Source organism: Octopus bimaculoides, chromosome 3, assembly GCF_046866305.1.
Source record: "Octopus bimaculoides isolate indiv1 chromosome 3, ASM4686630v1, whole genome shotgun sequence".
In the NCBI taxonomy this organism is placed as follows: domain Eukaryota; kingdom Metazoa; phylum Mollusca; class Cephalopoda; order Octopoda; family Octopodidae; genus Octopus; species Octopus bimaculoides.
The window spans coordinates 6,747,727-6,765,226 of NC_142930.1; the positions used below are offsets into that span (position 1 = coordinate 6,747,727).

General features: G+C 35.3%; 1 protein-coding gene across 6 annotated transcripts in view; it reads right to left on the minus strand.

Moving 5' to 3' along the window:
* Window positions 1-17,500, minus strand: part of LOC106872464 (chordin-like protein 2) — a 134,069-nt gene that overhangs the window by 1,054 nt on the left and 115,515 nt on the right. For 3 of the 6 annotated variants that reach the window (XM_089348528.1, XM_089348527.1, XM_089348526.1), the window contains 7 exons: window positions 14,170-14,263; window positions 8,442-8,504; window positions 7,287-7,355; window positions 6,158-6,261; window positions 4,100-4,208; window positions 1,728-1,958; window positions 1,544-1,636 (listed from right to left, as the gene is read on the minus strand). In XM_089348528.1, the coding sequence (XP_089204654.1) occupies window positions 1,544-1,636; window positions 1,728-1,958; window positions 4,100-4,208; window positions 6,158-6,261; window positions 7,287-7,355; window positions 8,442-8,504; window positions 14,170-14,263 (763 nt within the window). The remainder of the gene's footprint in view (window positions 1-1,543; window positions 1,637-1,727; window positions 1,959-4,099; window positions 4,209-6,157; window positions 6,262-7,286; window positions 7,356-8,441; window positions 8,505-14,169; window positions 14,264-17,500) is intronic. The other 3 variants (XM_089348529.1, XM_089348531.1, XM_089348530.1) reach the window with 3 other exon arrangements.

Sequence of the window (17,500 nt, forward strand, 5' to 3'; positions counted from 1 at the left end):
CATGAGTGGCCTCTGATTAATGGTCAACACAATCACTTTTATATTTCTGAATAAGAAGAAAATAAAATGCCTTCACAACTGTTGAAAGCTGCATAACAAATAGGCTTAAAAACTGTACTCAAACTAAATACTTAAAATGTATTTTAGGCTCTCAAACGTACATTGTGCTGTATATATATATATATATGGAGAGAGAGAGAGAGAGAGAGAGAGAGAGAGAGAGAGAGAGAGATAGAGAGAGAGATAGAGAGAGAGAGTGGGGTGGATAAAAACACATACAAATTCAAAAGATTATAACTATAACCTCAAAAGATTATAACTATAACCTCACGAATTCTGATGTCCTGAAAAGATAAACCCAGTATATATTGTGAAGTGATTGTCAAATGAGCAGAGAAAGCATAGGGTTGTGAGGTTCCTTTTGTCCTGTCTCACTCAGGAAAATACAACCTCTATCATTTTGGTGCTATAAAAAAATGCATCCATAACTCTCTGAAAAGTAGTTGACAGTAAGAAGAGTATCCAGCTGTAGAAACCAATCCAAATGATGTGTACAACTCTATGAGAGTACCAGCTCTTAATAAAAAATGACTTGGATTGTAACAACCTATCCCACCCATGCCAGCATAGAAAGTAGACATTTGATGATGGTGTAAATATATACACGTACATAGGCCCTTCCTGTTGCTAACCTTTACCTGTTTTTCAAAGGGATCTCTTATTTTACACATTTTTGAGGTTGCAAATCAAGTGGACAATTTGTGGGCAAGTGAAGCAGCAATAACAACACTATAAACAAACACATCATCATTGTTTAACATCCTTTTTCCATGCTGGCATGGGTTGGACGGTTTGATTGAGGGCTGACAAGTCAGCAAGATATATATATATATATATATATATATATATATATATATATATATATATATATATATATATTATGGACTTGCCTGTTGGTTGTCAAGCGATGGTAGGAGGACAAACACAGGCACACACACACACACACACACACATGTATATATATATATATATATATATATATATATATATCATCATCATCATCATCATCATCATCGTTTAACGTCCGCTTTCCATACTAGCATTAGTTGACGATTTGATTGAGGACTGGTGAAACCGGATGGCAACACCAGGCTCCAATCTGATTTGGCAGAGTTTCTACAGCTGGATGCCCTTCCTAACGCCAACCACTCAGAGAGTGTAGTGGGTGCTTTTACGTGTCACCCGCATGACGGGCTTCTTTCAGTTTCCATCTACCAAATCCACTCGCAAGGCTTTAGTCAGCCCGAGGCTATAGTAGAAGACACTGGCCCAAGGTGCCACGCAGTGGGACTGAACCCAGGACCATGTGGTTGGGAAGAATGCTTCTTACAACACAGCCACATTGTGCCTATTGTATATATCCACTTCATTTTTGATTCTAATGCTCTTGAAAAGGAAAAACTGTCAGAAGAATTAAATTTTCTCCCAAAATATGAAGTCTCCGAATACGATATATAAACATTTCAAATACTAAAAGACTTACTTTTGTTTGTAGCACCTAAAATATTTGTAGATTTTGTTCTTGAACGAAAATCTTCTGCATTCATTGTTTCTTTTTTGAAATGAACAAGTCGACCTGAAATGGCAAAGCCCAAAATGAGAATGATACTAAAAGAAACTCAGTAACTAGTTCTGATTCTGTTCTTTACAATTTCGAACTAACTTACCCTTTTTAGGTATATCCCATCGCAGTACATCTACTTTTGACTTTTTGATATGGTGGAAAGCAAGCATGAGAGAATCAGTTCCATTTGACATATACACTAGGCGATCTGTACCTTTGGGCATACATAGATTGTGGAAAATCTGAGTAGGGTCTGTTGTGGTAGAACCAGGTCTATGTGGTAATCCAGTAGAAGGAGTTGTATTAATTCGATTTCTTTTTCGGCATTTTCTACCTGAGAAAGAGGAAGTGAGAGAAAACAATTGAATTTTGTAAGTAGTAAAACCCTTCTGGTATGTATTAATCAATGATGAATTTCTCTTGCTATGTATGTGTATGCATGTGTATAGAGAGAGGGAGAGAGAGAGAGAGAGAGAGAGAGAGAGAGAGAGAGAGAGACAGAGAGAGACAGAGAGAGAGAATAATGAAATGGTCAACTGAATTAATTATTAACCTCACAGTGCAAGAGAAAATTTATGAGAAAATGGTCAATATGTCTCATCAGCTATAAAATAAGATCACCCAAAGGTTCTGAGCTGAATCTCTACTAAAAGTGGCACTTCAAAAATAGAAGGAAGGCACCATGGAGTCAAGACCTGGGTGGGCCTGGCTCCCATTGAGTGTCAGGAAACACTTCCTCTGAAGATTTCTCCTGCTGTCCTCTGGTAGGATATTACACAGAAGTAGATTCTGAACGTCTTCCACAAAACTAATTGTCAATAAAACATGAAGACCTTTGGCCATTTTCATTGCAAGATGTGATAATCGTGAGCGTTTCCTTGAGAGAGATTTGTTTATGGTCAGACATATTTAGGATATAAAATGTTTAGCAGAAAGGGTACTTCTTAAGGGTTTTCTGACATTTGTACATATATAAACATGTTTGTTTTTATATCCATTATCTCATGATAGCTTGGATTCATCATCATCATCATCATCGTTTAACGTCTGCTTTCCATGCTATCGTGGGTTGGACGATTTGAGTGAGGACTGGTGAACCAGATGGCTACACCAGGCTCCAATCTGATTTGGCAGAGTTTCTACAGCTGGATGCCCTTCCTAACACCAACCACTCCGAGAGTGTAGTGGGTGCTTTTACGTGCCACTGGCATGAAGGCCAGTCAGGCGGTACTGGCAACGGCCACGCTCAAAATGGTGTATTTTACGTGCCACCTGCACGGGAGCCAGTCCAGCGGCACTGGCAATGATCTCGCTCGAATGACTTTTCACGTGCCACCGGCACAAGTGCCAGGAACGCGACGCTGTGGCACAAGTGCCAGGAAGGCGACGCTGGTAACGATCATGCTCGAACGGTAGTGCCATACACATATATTGTTGAGGTATCATGTTTTGTACTGCTGGTGCCTTTTCTCTTAATAACCATTACCTGTTTTTCAAGTAAGAGATCTTTTATTTTACGTCTTTGAGGTGACGCCAGTGTATTATTCATTGACTGGAGAAATAATAACACGACACTGCAGCTTGAGATTTTCAGAAAAGCATAAATGTAAACAAAAACACAAATACACGCATGTGCATGCATATACATACATACATACATGCACACACATACATACATACTTGCATGTACACACATACATACGTTTGTATGCATGTATGTGAATTTGTATATTTGTGTGTTTGTGTGCATGTGTACATGTGTGCATGCATGTGTGTACAATCATGTGTTTGTGTGTGTGTGTGTGTGTGTGTGTTTTAAATTGCTATGTATAGGTTTGCATGCACTATTGAGAAGCCAAATTTTAACAATTCTACTGACAAGGCAGGATATTCTTGGACATAATTGACTGGATTGATTTTTTGTACATTTTTCCAAGCCTATAGTAGGATTGTCTTTATGCCGTACAAGCTAGCAAAACATTTGTCAATTTGTTTATTACACTGCCTCTCAATGTTTGCAGGAGTAAACTTCCTTCAGCATGGATCTTGTTTATAGTAAAGTGAATTAAACATTTTGAGGGTTAAATGTCTTTGATAGGAGCTAAACCATTGTCTCTTAGAATAAATGTGACTCTACTGAATGTCTCTCTTCTTTTTCAGATAGTGTTATTTGGTGTGCCATATTTTCTGGCATACAAGCTGAATTCTACAAACTAAGATTTACATCCAAAAACGATAAGTTGACTTACACACTGAGATGATTTTGGAGGACCAAAAATTCCATGTGAAAATGCAGCAGGATTTAGAAAGACAGAGACAATATTTGAATGCTTACACTATATATGCTATGTTCATTTGTATGCTGGAAAATATGGTATGTTTATTAAAAATTTTACATAGGTATAATTGGAAATTAAGAACAGATTCATTTAAATTATGGATCATCAGCTTATACGAGAAATTTTGACATCTTACCTTTGCATTTTCTTTTTTTACAGACAGGGCAACATTTGCCATCAACTTTTCTGGGTCTTGAACATGAAACTTTAGGACAATCAATTTTACTGCACTGAGTCTGTCCATTCTTGAAGAAAATGAAAAGGAAGCATTTATTTAACAGATCCAATGCAATGAAAATGGTATCAACAAGCACAAAGATGTTAAACAAACTTCACATCAAAACCGAACTGACACAAAGACAATTTGGTATTCCTAAAAGACAATGTGGTGAAGACTCCAGGAACATAGGGGTAAAGGTACACCTGATTTACACCAGGTGATGCAGCAGAAATTGTATGAACTTTTTGAAAATGTAATAATAATAATAATAATAATAATCCCCCTTTATTTTATTTGTTAACTTTTTTATTTTTTATTTTTCCTTTTTCTCTCTGTCTTTCTTTCCCTTTTTCTCTCTTACATGACTTTGTAAATGAACAATCTGGTGTGTTTATTTTAATGACCTACTAATGTATACAGTGCATTTCTCTGCCCTAGATGTAAGGAAGACACTTGGCAAGACATGGAAACATATTTGAAAGATCTTAATAATAATAATAATAATAATAATAATAATAAGATGATGAAATTGCAGGAATGTGGGCAATGAGAGAAGTAACTGTTATCCGGGTAGTTGTAGGGGTACTCAGAGCACTAACAACCGGGTTTGAGAAATATGTCAAAGAAACTGAAATTAGCATGGGTGCAGAGCAAGCCCCAAAAGCTGTTCTTCTGGGGACAGCTAGGATTTTGAAATTGGTGCTTGGGTCGAGTGTCTTCCATGATAAATTAACATCCAAATACCAAAGCTTATAATTTGCAGAAAGAGACCCAGTGAGACCTCTGACAACAAGTTGCTCTCCACTCTTTCAACATCAACCAAAGCAAGTAAGGTCAAGAACTCTGAGAAGTAAAGTGATACCTGATGCAGTACCAGGCAGTGGTTCTCATGGCTTTTGTTTGTAAAATTTATTTAGTTTGTAAAATTTATTAAGACAAAAACTGTGAGGAAGCCTGACTGTGAGTCTGTTTCATTTTTGCATGGTATACTTAATCCATCACTCAGTTTAAACCTCACCATCTGATCCTTAGGTGTCTTTACTGGAGTTCAGTCTCTTGCAAGCATTCAAATTAGATCTCTGGCCAAAGAATAACTTTTTTTATTCTCCTTTCTATTCTTCCTATTCTTCTATTCTCAGAGACTATGGGAAAGGTCACTGGTGCTACTCATCTTCCTCTGATGTAATATGGCAGGTACATTGGTGACATATGAAATTATGTATAAATGATCCCACCATCTCCAATTTTTAGATCATTTGTCTGAAAATTAAAATGTTTTTTATTCTGAGAAATTTCTGCTGTAAATTCCAGAAATTCTTCTTGCTAGTTTGAAAACTTTACTTGTTTGACTGAGATAAGTTCCTATTTGGATAATTTCTGAAGTTTTCCCCATTGGTTTAAGAGGTTACTCATGCTGGATAAGGAAATGCTTTTGTTACATTTTTCTTGATGACATGAGAGATTTGCTCATAAGTTAAATCTGTTTTTCTTTCTGTTGAGTCACAAATTTATCTTCATTGGATAATAACAATATACACCAGTAACATAAACAGTTGGACAGTTGGTAAGTGTGAAAATGAAGATGGTGATGATGAGGTCACCAACAATAGTGTTGCTTCTTTTCAGAGGGCATTGATCTGTTGACAAATTACTTGGACAGCAAATATGTGAAGCAGTTATATGAGAAAAAATTCTGTTATGATATATCCCTTGCACCAATGAGTTAAGTGTGTTATGAATACGTTGTTGTCATAAAAGAGAGAAGTTGTTCTTCTGTGACATACACAACAGTAATTAGCATATTTGTGTTCACATCTGGCAGAGCGTTTTAAGAATAAATGTGCAAATTATTTGTTTCAGAGTTTGCAGTTCACAATGCAAATAAGGAATTTTAATTTTATGTTACATAGTTACTAAACACTAGATGTGAAAATACAGTAAAATACACAATGATATAAAGAGAAAATTACTTACTATACAAGAACAAAGAATGCAAGGATGTGGTCCAAAAGGAGTAAGAACTGGATGCCAGGTGCTGCCATTTTTGTGTGCTCCATCTGTGCAACTATTTGCATAATCTAAAAGAACAAGTATACCAGCAACAATCTCATATTAATTACTTGTAATTAGAAAAAAAAACAACTTTTAACACAATGCCTAAATTTGGTAAAGACTTGATGAACCTAGATTCAAATAGCTCAAAATTCTGTCTTGTAAAAAGAAATATTTGCAAATATTTCTAATATTAAGAATCAACATTGTTCTTTAAATGTTAGAGCAATGCATCCAATTTTACATTCAGAGTGAAAACCCCACTGGGGTTGAGTTGGAATTTCATTCTTCTAGAATTGAGACACTAAGAAACATACACTTATTAGGTGTAGGGATTCAATCCATTATACTTTGCTTTGATAATGCTGTGATTTACAAGTATATGACTTGATATCAAAACTACTTCAGATGTTGACGAAACCTTCTATTTGTAATGAAAGAATATAAATAGATTAGATGTTGATACTAATTTCATGGACACTAGTAAGTGAAAGGCAAAATTAAATGTAGCTGAATTTGAGCTCAAAACCCAAAGAAAACTAGTCTAGCATTCTGCCTTTCTGCTACCTTCCAAATTAAATAATTACATAAATAATTATCATATTAGTTTTTACAGTTCAAAGAATGTTTTAAATGACTGCATAAAAAAATCATTATTTTAGTCTAACTATATTTAAACTAGAGTTTCCAACATATGTAATAGCAATCATGTGTTTATATTTATCATAGATTATGTCAGTCTTGCCTGAGCTTCAAATCTATCAATAAAAAATTGTAACAATAGCAGAAAATAGCAGACTTTGCATCGTTAATGTTTTGTACACAGTCTACCACACTGATCTGAATTATTTGACTTTGTAGAGCACAGGAAATTGAAAAAAATGTTTTACACAAATTCACTTGTCTTATGTTGCTAATTTCATTGGAAAGACATTAAAAGTCACAAGATTTCTCCCTTCTCTGAAATGAAAGACCTATGTTCTCGGTATAAAAAATGAAACTGATACTAGTATCACATGTATGTATGTATTTTAAACTGCCAGACCCTTACCAGATTCAGAAGAATTTAACAAATTATTTTGAGAAAGTGATGCATTATTCCCATTATTCTTTTTGCCATCTGAAAAGAGATGAAAACAAAGTAAATAATAGGTGTCTTTTAATATAGCTCCTTAATTTTTTTCCCTATGGGAAATCATATTTCTGACATTAGGCATTTATCAAACTATTGATATCTTTTGAATAGGACACTCATGTAAGTTTTATAGAAAAGGGAGTATTGTTCATTACCCAGTAAAAGAGTCGATGCATACCACAATTTAAGCTCATAAGAGAGAAGTTGCTAATATAATGTAGAAAAATACTTTAATAGCTTTGCTATTTTCAATTCTCTTATGTTTTATAATATCTCAGTGAGTCTCAGTAAACATAGGAGTAAGTTTCTTGCAATACAAGTCTCTGTCAATAACGTATGCTCACCGGCAATTGAAGATAATCGCTTATACCATACAATTGTGAGAGAGCTTCCAGAGAAAGGGCAATGTAGAGAGGAGGATAACCTCTCAAAGGGCCAGTAATATAGATTATAGTATCCCAGAGAGTGATGGAGAATAAGTTATAATCTCCAGAAGAATCTACAGCTGTTACATGAGAACAATTATAATTTGGTAGTGAGTGTCATGTTTTCTCTAATTGTTTTAAGTACTTATGTAGAATGTAAATGGTGTAACAGATGAAAAGAGGCTCATTTCAGTTGAGTTGACTGGAGCAATGTGAAATGAAATGAGTCTTGAAAAAGACACAATATGCCCTCTGGTACAGGAACTGCATCCAACTGGATTGAAGGGCACACTGAATCAAAAATTATGATTGTGAGCTCAATTTCTTAACTCCTATGCCATGTGCTTTTAGAATTTCCCATAGATCTCAAGTTGAAAACATGCCTTTTATTGCTAGTTGCATCTCTTTGACTTTATTTATATTGACAATGATCTTAACAACACAAGTCTTGTTATTTTTTCTGAAGTTCCATACCTCTCTGGAGAAACAGTGAGAAATCAACTCTCTGCAGACACACAAGAGATACTATTTATTCATGCATAAGTCACATCAGGAAATAGGCATACTTATAAGCACAAGATACTTTGGCTTCTTATCATACATCTAAAACTAGATACCATAACAGGATTCTACATCTTGAAATTACCTGATTCTGGTGAATGTGGCCTGAATGGATAAGCACTTGAATCAACAACCTCTTCTTGGTCATCTGCAAATGAATAATGAAACATTCACATGAAAACATTTGAAAAGAAGTTCTTGAGAATTTATTGTTACTGAATAAACATGACTTTCCTTGAGAAAAGGAAAAATCAAAATGGGTTCTAAATATACTATGCAATTTCATTCTTATTTTCTATCAAACAAGAAGTAACGTAACTTTTTTAAGACAATGATTTACATATGTTATTCTCATTAAACTGAATTGTGAAAAATAACTCTGCTTGATGTTTTGTTCATAAATAGAAATCAAAGAGAAAATCATTGTTCAGCAGCAATATACATGTGTGTGTGTGTGTACATAGACATGTATGTATGTATCCATGCATGCATGCATATGACATAAATTATCTGAAAGTTACAGAAATGACCAAAACTGAAGCCCACATTGTTCATATATCATCAGTTTTTTATGCTCTCAACCATACTGAGCTGTGTACACACTGGTCCTTTTGCTATAATCAGTTCAGTGAATTTGACTGTAGGGAAGAGTTAGCTATCACAGACTGATGGTCTAACCAAAGAGAAATTTGTTTCTCATTCATTCAACATACCAAAAGCAGTATGAAATGCCATTGAATTACAGAAATTAAAACAGAATTATTTTTCTCACATATAAAGTTTTGACACCATATTTATATATTGTGTTATTTGACTAGGAACAAAAGCTCAATATTTAGAAGAATGGATAGTTGTAATCTTCATAATTTACTCCAGAATACTAACTGTTTAAATTGAGTGAAATGGCTTGTTCTGTAATTTGAAAACTGAATTGCAGAGGAGGATAATGTTAGGACCAAATTTCTATTTTAAGACACTTACTGCCTAACAATAAAAGTTTTTTTATTTTTTTATTTTAAATTTTTTATTACATAGACTTGAAATGGAGAGTGAATGAGAATTACTCAAGGGTATTAACAGGGTGAAATGGTTCCAATTGAAAACAAACCCGGCTTCATTTCATCAGATTGAGATTTTACAATTATATCCCTACTCAATACATCCTTTGAGAATAATGTTTTTTTATCACTATTTTTTTTTATTTGGGTGTAGTAAAATACAATAATACTGCAATGTTCATGTATATTTTCGGATGGTACTAATGATGTAGGTAAAGAGTAATATATTTAATGAAAATCAAAATCAGTTAATGAACTCAATTTCGTTTAGGACATTTGTACTCTCTGACAGAAGCAATGAAACTTCCAGTGTGTAATAAAAAATGGTGAACAAAAATAGTTGTTTGTTGAACTTAGAGACTTATTTAGAATAGTCAGAATTATTAATAGTAATAACATCTTGTTTAATTAAATATAGATTGTGGTGGCAGCTGCACTCCATTTCCACCTCATTCTATTACAATTCCAGTCATTAGTTTCGATATGAATCCAAGAGAAATGTTCACAACAATTAATAGAAAACTCCTCTTAATCAACATTACCTCAGTTTGTCCATTTGTAAGAAATATGTACAGCACAATCTGCTAGAGTTACCCTTTGTAGGGTGTGTACCCTCTTCAGGGGGAAATTTATCTCTTATTTTCTTCATGTTGTGAAAGTGGAAGTAGGCATTGACTTTCAGGAGTTGAGGGGACATTTATCAGATGCATTCACATAACATATGTATGTATGTATGTATGTATGTATGTGTGTGTGTGTGTATGTGTGTGTGTGTATGTGCGTGTGTACGTGTGTGTGTGTGTGCGTGTGTGTGCATGCATAAATAGACGCAATGTAATCATAAGGTTAAGAAGTTTATTTCACAAAGAAGGGGTCCTGGGTTTTCCCCCACAACATGGTACCTTGTGCAATTATCTTTTATCATAATCTTGAGTTTACTTAATCCTTATGAGTGAAATTAAATAAAGACTGTATGAAAGCTCATTAGATGAATTGTACTTGCAATTAGGTCAAGCTTTGCCACAGTGACACAGGCTTGAGAATTATCAATTCCATGAGCAGCAAGTTCAGTTGTTCAAAAGAATTAAACACACATTGTGAAAACTGATGAAGATTTATTAATGTTTAGTTTACTTATATATGACTGATGAGCACAATAGAAAAGGCAGATGACCAAGAAAAGGTTGTTGTGCCAAATGCTTATTCATTCAGACCACATTCACCAGAATCAGGTAATTTTAGGATATAGAATTTCAATATGGTATCTAGTTTTAAATGAATGATAAGAAGCCAAACTATCCTGTCCCGTACTGATAAGATTCTAGTGAAATGTGTGTGTTTTGATTCCAGTTTCACTTCAGTTATGCCACTAATGCATTTGAAAAGGAAATAAATATTACAACATTGTATTACTCTTCTATAGAGAATAGAGAGCATTAGGTTTGGTTAAATAAACCAGTCAACAAGTGTATATTAAGAAAAACCTGATGTTGCTACAGCTCTGGTTAATGTGTCACCTATGTGATGCTGATGGTAAGAAGACAGACAGAGATAAACTGTTACTACTGTTGATTCATCAATATATCAGTTGTGTTGTTTAGAAAACAAGGTAACATCACTCGAGCAAACATATGATCAAATGGATTCCAACCATGACTATTCTATCTTTTTATTGCTGTCTAGAACTATATGCCCTCTTCTTTTTCTCTTTTGGTTAGCAGGGTGCAATGGCCCAGTGGTTAGAGCAGTGGACTCGCGGTCATAGGATTGCGGTTTCGATTCCCAAACCGGGCGTTGTGAGTGTTTATTGAGTGAAAACACCTGAAGCTGCATGAGGCTCCGGCAGAGGATTGTGGCGAACCCTGCTGTACTCTTCCACCACAACTTTCTCTCACTCTTACTTCCTGTTTCTGTTGTGCCTGTAATTCAAAGGGTCAGTCTTGTCACATTCTGTGTCACGCTGAATATCCCCGAAAACTACGCTAAGGGTACACGTGTCTGTGGAGTGCTCAGCCACTTGCACGTTAATTTCACGAGCAGGCTATTCCGTTGATTGGATCAACTGAAACCCTCGACGTCGTAAGCGACGGAGAGCCAACAACAACAACAATGGCAGGGTGCAAGTTGAGGGAGATTTGGTTGTAATTTCTTGCAGGCTGAATGGCTACATAGTGCCTTTCTTCTTATAAACTACTAGTGAGTTGAGTCCTTGCGATTTCTTGTTGTGAAAACTGGTAAAGTAATGAATATCACAGATCTATTTCCCCCACTTATCCAAAACAGAGTTTTATTTATTTTCCTAAACAAAATAAACAGTTAATATTTTTATACCAGAGGATGACAAGTTCAAAAAGAAGTTATCTCTGGCTATTTGGAATAAAATGCTCAAATTAAGCCTGAGAGCAAAAAATATTTAATCCATAATTGTTAGTCTGACAAAATATATATTCTATTTCACCTATGGCTCATCGGGAACTAAGGAGCAAAAGTTTCTTAGAAGGGAAGATTAGTTGCTGGGGGATCATATCAGACTAACAATTATGGATTAAATATTTTTCCACTCTCAGTTATTATTATTGTTATTTACAGGAGAAGAATACAGTCAATTGAATCAATCTTAGTGTATGACTTTGCAGATATGATATGCTAAGTTAACCTCACCAGCAGCATTTGAATTTAGAATTTACTAGGAAAAAAACCCAGTACTGTAGGTCATTTTATCTAGTCTACTGTTGTCTCTACCAACCCAGCAGCCTGCATGGAGGTTAATAGTGACTTATGACCAGTAAAGAAAATGAAACTACCAAAAGTAGGTTTCTGTTGACAATAACAGAAACTGTTAATACAATAGCTTTAGTGTTGACTGTCTTTTTGAGACATATCCATTGATGATACTATTGAGCAATCTTGTGTTTTATTCATAGTTACACATATATACTGATTCATACCCCGCCTCTCTCTCACTCTCTAGCAAATGCATTTTGTATATATGTGTACGTGTGTGTACATTAATATATGTACACACACACACATTATTTAGCTATTAAGTTATACAAGCTCTGCAGTTATACAAAAGAATTATATATGCTTGACTTTTACATAGTGGTTTCTATTTCACCTTTTGTATCAGTAAATCACTCTGTGTGTGTGTGTGTGTGTGTGTGTAAAGGAAGAGAGAGAGAGAGAGAGAAGGAGGGAGGGATAAAGGAAATGATGCTAATGAATGATAATTCTTAGTGCTCGGTTTCCTCCTTGACTATCTTGTCTCTTCCAGAAGTAGTGTTTCTATGATTATATTGCTAAATGTGTTCTTCCTTTTTTAAGATGATAGGGTATGTCAAATGGTAGATTTGGTTGCTATTTCTAGCATGTTGAGTAATTGCATAGAAATTAACACATTTGCTCAGGAGCACAAAGTCTTCATGTAGTGACTATGAATGTATAACTGTGGACATAACCAGGTGTACAAACAGATCTGCATGCAGTTAAATTCTATTAATATAGATTTATAAATTTAAATCACATATATATTTTTGATATATTCAAAAACTTTAAAAGGCTCTGAGCTATGTTGGTTGACTGGTTAGTATTGGCTTTCATTGTAATGAAAGCTCAGTGCGCAAGGTGTCAACTTAGCTAAAATATTGGTTTTAACCCTCTCAATAGTACTGACAGCATGTGACTGAGTTGGTGAGATTGTAAACTATGAAATCATATGGTTGTATAGTCCTATGCAAGTGTTTTGCTTGAGCTTACAACTTAATAAGACATTTGTTTCTAAGCACCTTTGTTTACCGAAATATTGGAGATAGAAGCCACAAGGTAATCTTATTTCCATCAGGATTATGTTCTATCTCGATGGGAATGGACTTATTTCAAGCCAGTCATCAAAGAACTAAGGAACTAAACAACAGCCTTCTAATAATATTTTGAGGGTTGTAAAGGAAACAAGCCAGGTTGTGTAGTCGATACTGATTGAAACTTTAAATAATTTTGTTCCATATGCATAAATACTGAGTAAAAAAAGACACAAAAATGACTCAGTGATTAGGGTTCTAATTGGTAATTTGTGGCCTGCAGGACTGAGATTAACTTTTCTTATGTGAGAGTAAATGAAAAAAATGAATGAATGAATGAATGAATGATAACATGATTGCTAATTAGAAAGTCTAACTCTACCTTTCCTAGTGTCAATGACCTTCACCTATTGGCTTATCTACTTAATATTAAAAAATAGTTCCAACTGAGAATTTACCCAACTATCAGAAACAACCCTATATTCAAATTAAATCTAGAATTTTTACATTAAAATTATCCTTCTTTAGTTATACTTCTAAAGTAGATGTATTTGTACATTATTTCCCCCACCATACAAAAATTCTAGTGTATTGCTTTAAGAATAACTACACCTGAGAAATATATTATTTTAATAGTGGTAACCCAAAGCAAAATTAATATTGTCCAAGAAATATTCCTAGAAAGAAGGTAAACCTACACAAAAATAAGCTTACCCTGAAGTATTTTTTTCAGTAGATGTAACCCTACACTGATAGTGAAAAGTGTTCCCAGCAAAAAATCCCTTGAATAGAGGGAACACTTTCTAGGAATTCCCAACTCTAGGTGTAGCCATACACTAGATGTTCTATTCTAAATGCTGCCCCTTAATCCGCTGCGCATGTGATGACATATGAGCAGGATGACATTCCAGCATGGCTTCTTGCGTCCAATCAAAAGGTAGGCAGCCCATTGCCTTACCTGGACAAATTGGACAACATTCATCACTAAGGTTTAGCGTCTTCTTACATTTGATTGCTTCGCAGGTCTTCAAATGACACAAGATTCTTCCATTCTACAATAGAAAAAGAGAAGAGTATTTTAAGTTTACCATTTTTTTAGAGATATTATTGAGCAACCATCATCATCATATTAATACTAATAGCATCATTATATTTTATTTACCTTATCTTACGAAGGTGCCACCACTCAGGATCATGAAGTTATGCATAATATATTTCTTCAAGATGTAGGACTAAGACATAAATTATTGAACATTGAGAATATATTATATAAAGTAAGCAGGAAATCTACATGCATGAAATAATATAATTATAAATGAGGAAACACTCAACATCATTTAATTTAATTACCATAAAGACGATGTTTGAATATAAAAAAAATAAAAAAATAAGGGCAGTTAAAGATTGCATCATATATGTATAATAGCAGCATATATATATTTTTTAATGTACTGACAATTTCCTTTGTCATTAACCAAAGTGTATCATTACTATTATTGCTATTATTACAATTTCAATTATTATTATTATATTACCTAAGGCGAGGAGCTGGCAGAATGTTAGCATGCTGAGTGAAATAACTTAGTGATATTTCGTCTACCACTACGCTCTGAGTTCAAATTCTGCTGAGGTCGACTTTGCCTTTCATCCTTTTGGGGTCAATAAATTTAGTTAGTACTAGTCAAGTGCTGGGGTTGATGTGATTGACTAGTTCCCATCCCTAAAATTTCAGGCCTTGCACCAATAGTAGAAAGGATTATTATTATTATTATTATTATTATTATTATTAAGCACTCACTACACTCTCGGAGTGGTTGGCGTTAGGAAGGGCATCCAGCTGTAGAAACTCTGCCAAATCAGATTGGAGCCTGGTGTCGCCTCCTGGTCCACCAGTCCTCAGTCAAATCATCAAATCCATGCTAGCATGGAAAGTGGACGTTAAACGACGATGATTACCAAAAGTGGTGAGCTGGCAGAATCATTAGCATGCCGGGCAAAATGCTTAGCGGTATTTAGCCTGGTGCTACGTTCTGAGTTCAAATTCTGCTGGGGTTGAGTTTACCTTTCATCCTTTTGGGGGTCGATAAATTAAGTAGCAGTTGAGTACTGTGGTCAATGTGATCAACTGTCCCCATCCCCACAAAATCCAGGCCTTGTGCCTATAGTAGAAAGGATTATTATTATTATTACCTAAGGTGGTGAGCAGGCAGAATCGTTAGTATGCCAGGTATAATGCTTAGCAATATTTTGTCTGCTGCTACATTCTGAGTTAAAATCCCACCAAGGTCGATGTAATTGAATAGTCCCCTCCTCACAAATTTCAGGCCTGTTACCTTTAGTAGAAAGGATTATTATTATTATTATTATTATTATTATTAATATTATTAATATTATTAATATTATTATTATTATTAATATTATTATTATTATTAATATTATTAATATTATTAATATTATTATTATTATTATTCTTCTTCTCCTTCTTCTTCTTCTCCTTCTTCTTCTTCTCCTTCTTCTTCTTCTCCTTCTTCTTCTTCTCCTTCTCCTTCTTCTTCTTCTCCTTCTCCTCCTTCTTCTTCTCCTCCTCCTCCTCCTCCTCCTCTTCCTTCTTCTTCTTCTTCTTCTTCTTCTTGCAGTGAGCTGGCAGGATCATTAACCAGTTGGGCAAAATGTTAAGTGGCATTTTATGTCTCTTATCGTTCTTAGTTCAAATTTTGCTGAGGTCAGCTTTGCCTTTCATCCTTTCAGGGTCGATAAGATAGGTACCAGTTGAGTACTGGGGTCGATATAATCGACTTACCTCCTACCCCGAAATTCTTGGACTTGTGCCAAAATTTGAAACCATTATTATTATTTTGGTGATGTTGTTAATAGGAGAGTAATGAGAGGGGTTCAAATCTAATAGAAGTCAACTTTGCCTTGTATTCTTTTGGCAGGAAAAATAATTATTTCTATACTAGGCACAAGGCCTTGAAAATTTTTTGGGGGAAGGGGGCTAGTCGATTACATCGACCCTAGTGCGTAACTGATACTTATTACTTTGACCCCGAAAGGATGAAAGGCAAAGTCGACCTCGGCGGAATTTGAACTCAGAACATAGTGGCAGACGAAATACCACTAAGCGTTTCACCCGGCGTGCTAGTAGACAAATATAGGGAGGTAATAGTGGTGGTGATGAGAATTTAATCAGTTATATTCTTCTAACCCCAAATCCTATTATGTGTACGGTACAATATCTACAGTAGAAGCGCAATGGCCCAGTGGTTAGGGCAGCGGACTCGCGGTCATAGGATCGCGGTTTCGATTCTCATACCGAGCGTTGTGAGTGTTTATTGAGCGAAAACACCTAAAGCTCCACGATGCTCCGGCAGGGGATGGTGGCGAACCCTGCTGTACTCTTTCACCACAACTTTCTCTCACTCTTTCTTTTTGTTTCTGTTGTAACTGTAATTCAAAGGGTCAGCCTTGTCACACTGTGTCACGCTGAATATTCCCGAGAACTACGTTAAGGGTACACGTGTCTGTGGAGTGCTCAGCCACTTGCACGTTAATTTCACGAGCAGGCTGTTCCGTTGATCGGATCAACTGGAACCCTCGACGTCGTGAGCGACGGAGTGCCAACAACAACAATACAAACAAATCTTCCAACCCCAAATCCTATTATGTGTACGGTACTATATCTACAAGTGGCACAATTCACTTTCAAATAGTTCTATTTGACAATGGTGCACTACGGTTAGCATAATAAACAGAAGTAGCTGCACTGTCGACTCAGTGTGTTGAGTAATTGTTCTCTTGAAATCCGCATGAACTATGACAGAAATGCGGATAAACCAATCCAACCTTCAAAATTCATCACTCTTATAACGTGTACATCGTCGTCGTCATCCTCTTCCTTCTCCTCTTCCTCCCATCATCATCATTTCACGTCTGCTATCAAATGCTTTCATCAATTAGATAATGCCTCTTCATTTGTTTCTTCTATTTCTTTTTTTTTTTCGTGTGTGTGCCATTTCCTTTGTGAACTTCAATATCTTTAGATCAGCTTTTACCATTTCTGCCTCTCCCTTTCTTGGTCTTTCTTCTTTCTCAGTTTTTACCCATTTCCCTACCAACAGAGTCAATTCTCTTATACACTAAGTCTGATTCCTTTTATGCCAAGATTTTCTCTCGACTCGTAAAATTTTTCTTCAAACGAAACAAATGCTAAGGTCTTAAGGCTCTTTGGGCAGAATTAAAATCATTGTATGGCTTTCTGAGAGGTCTGGATCCACGTATGGAAATTTGCG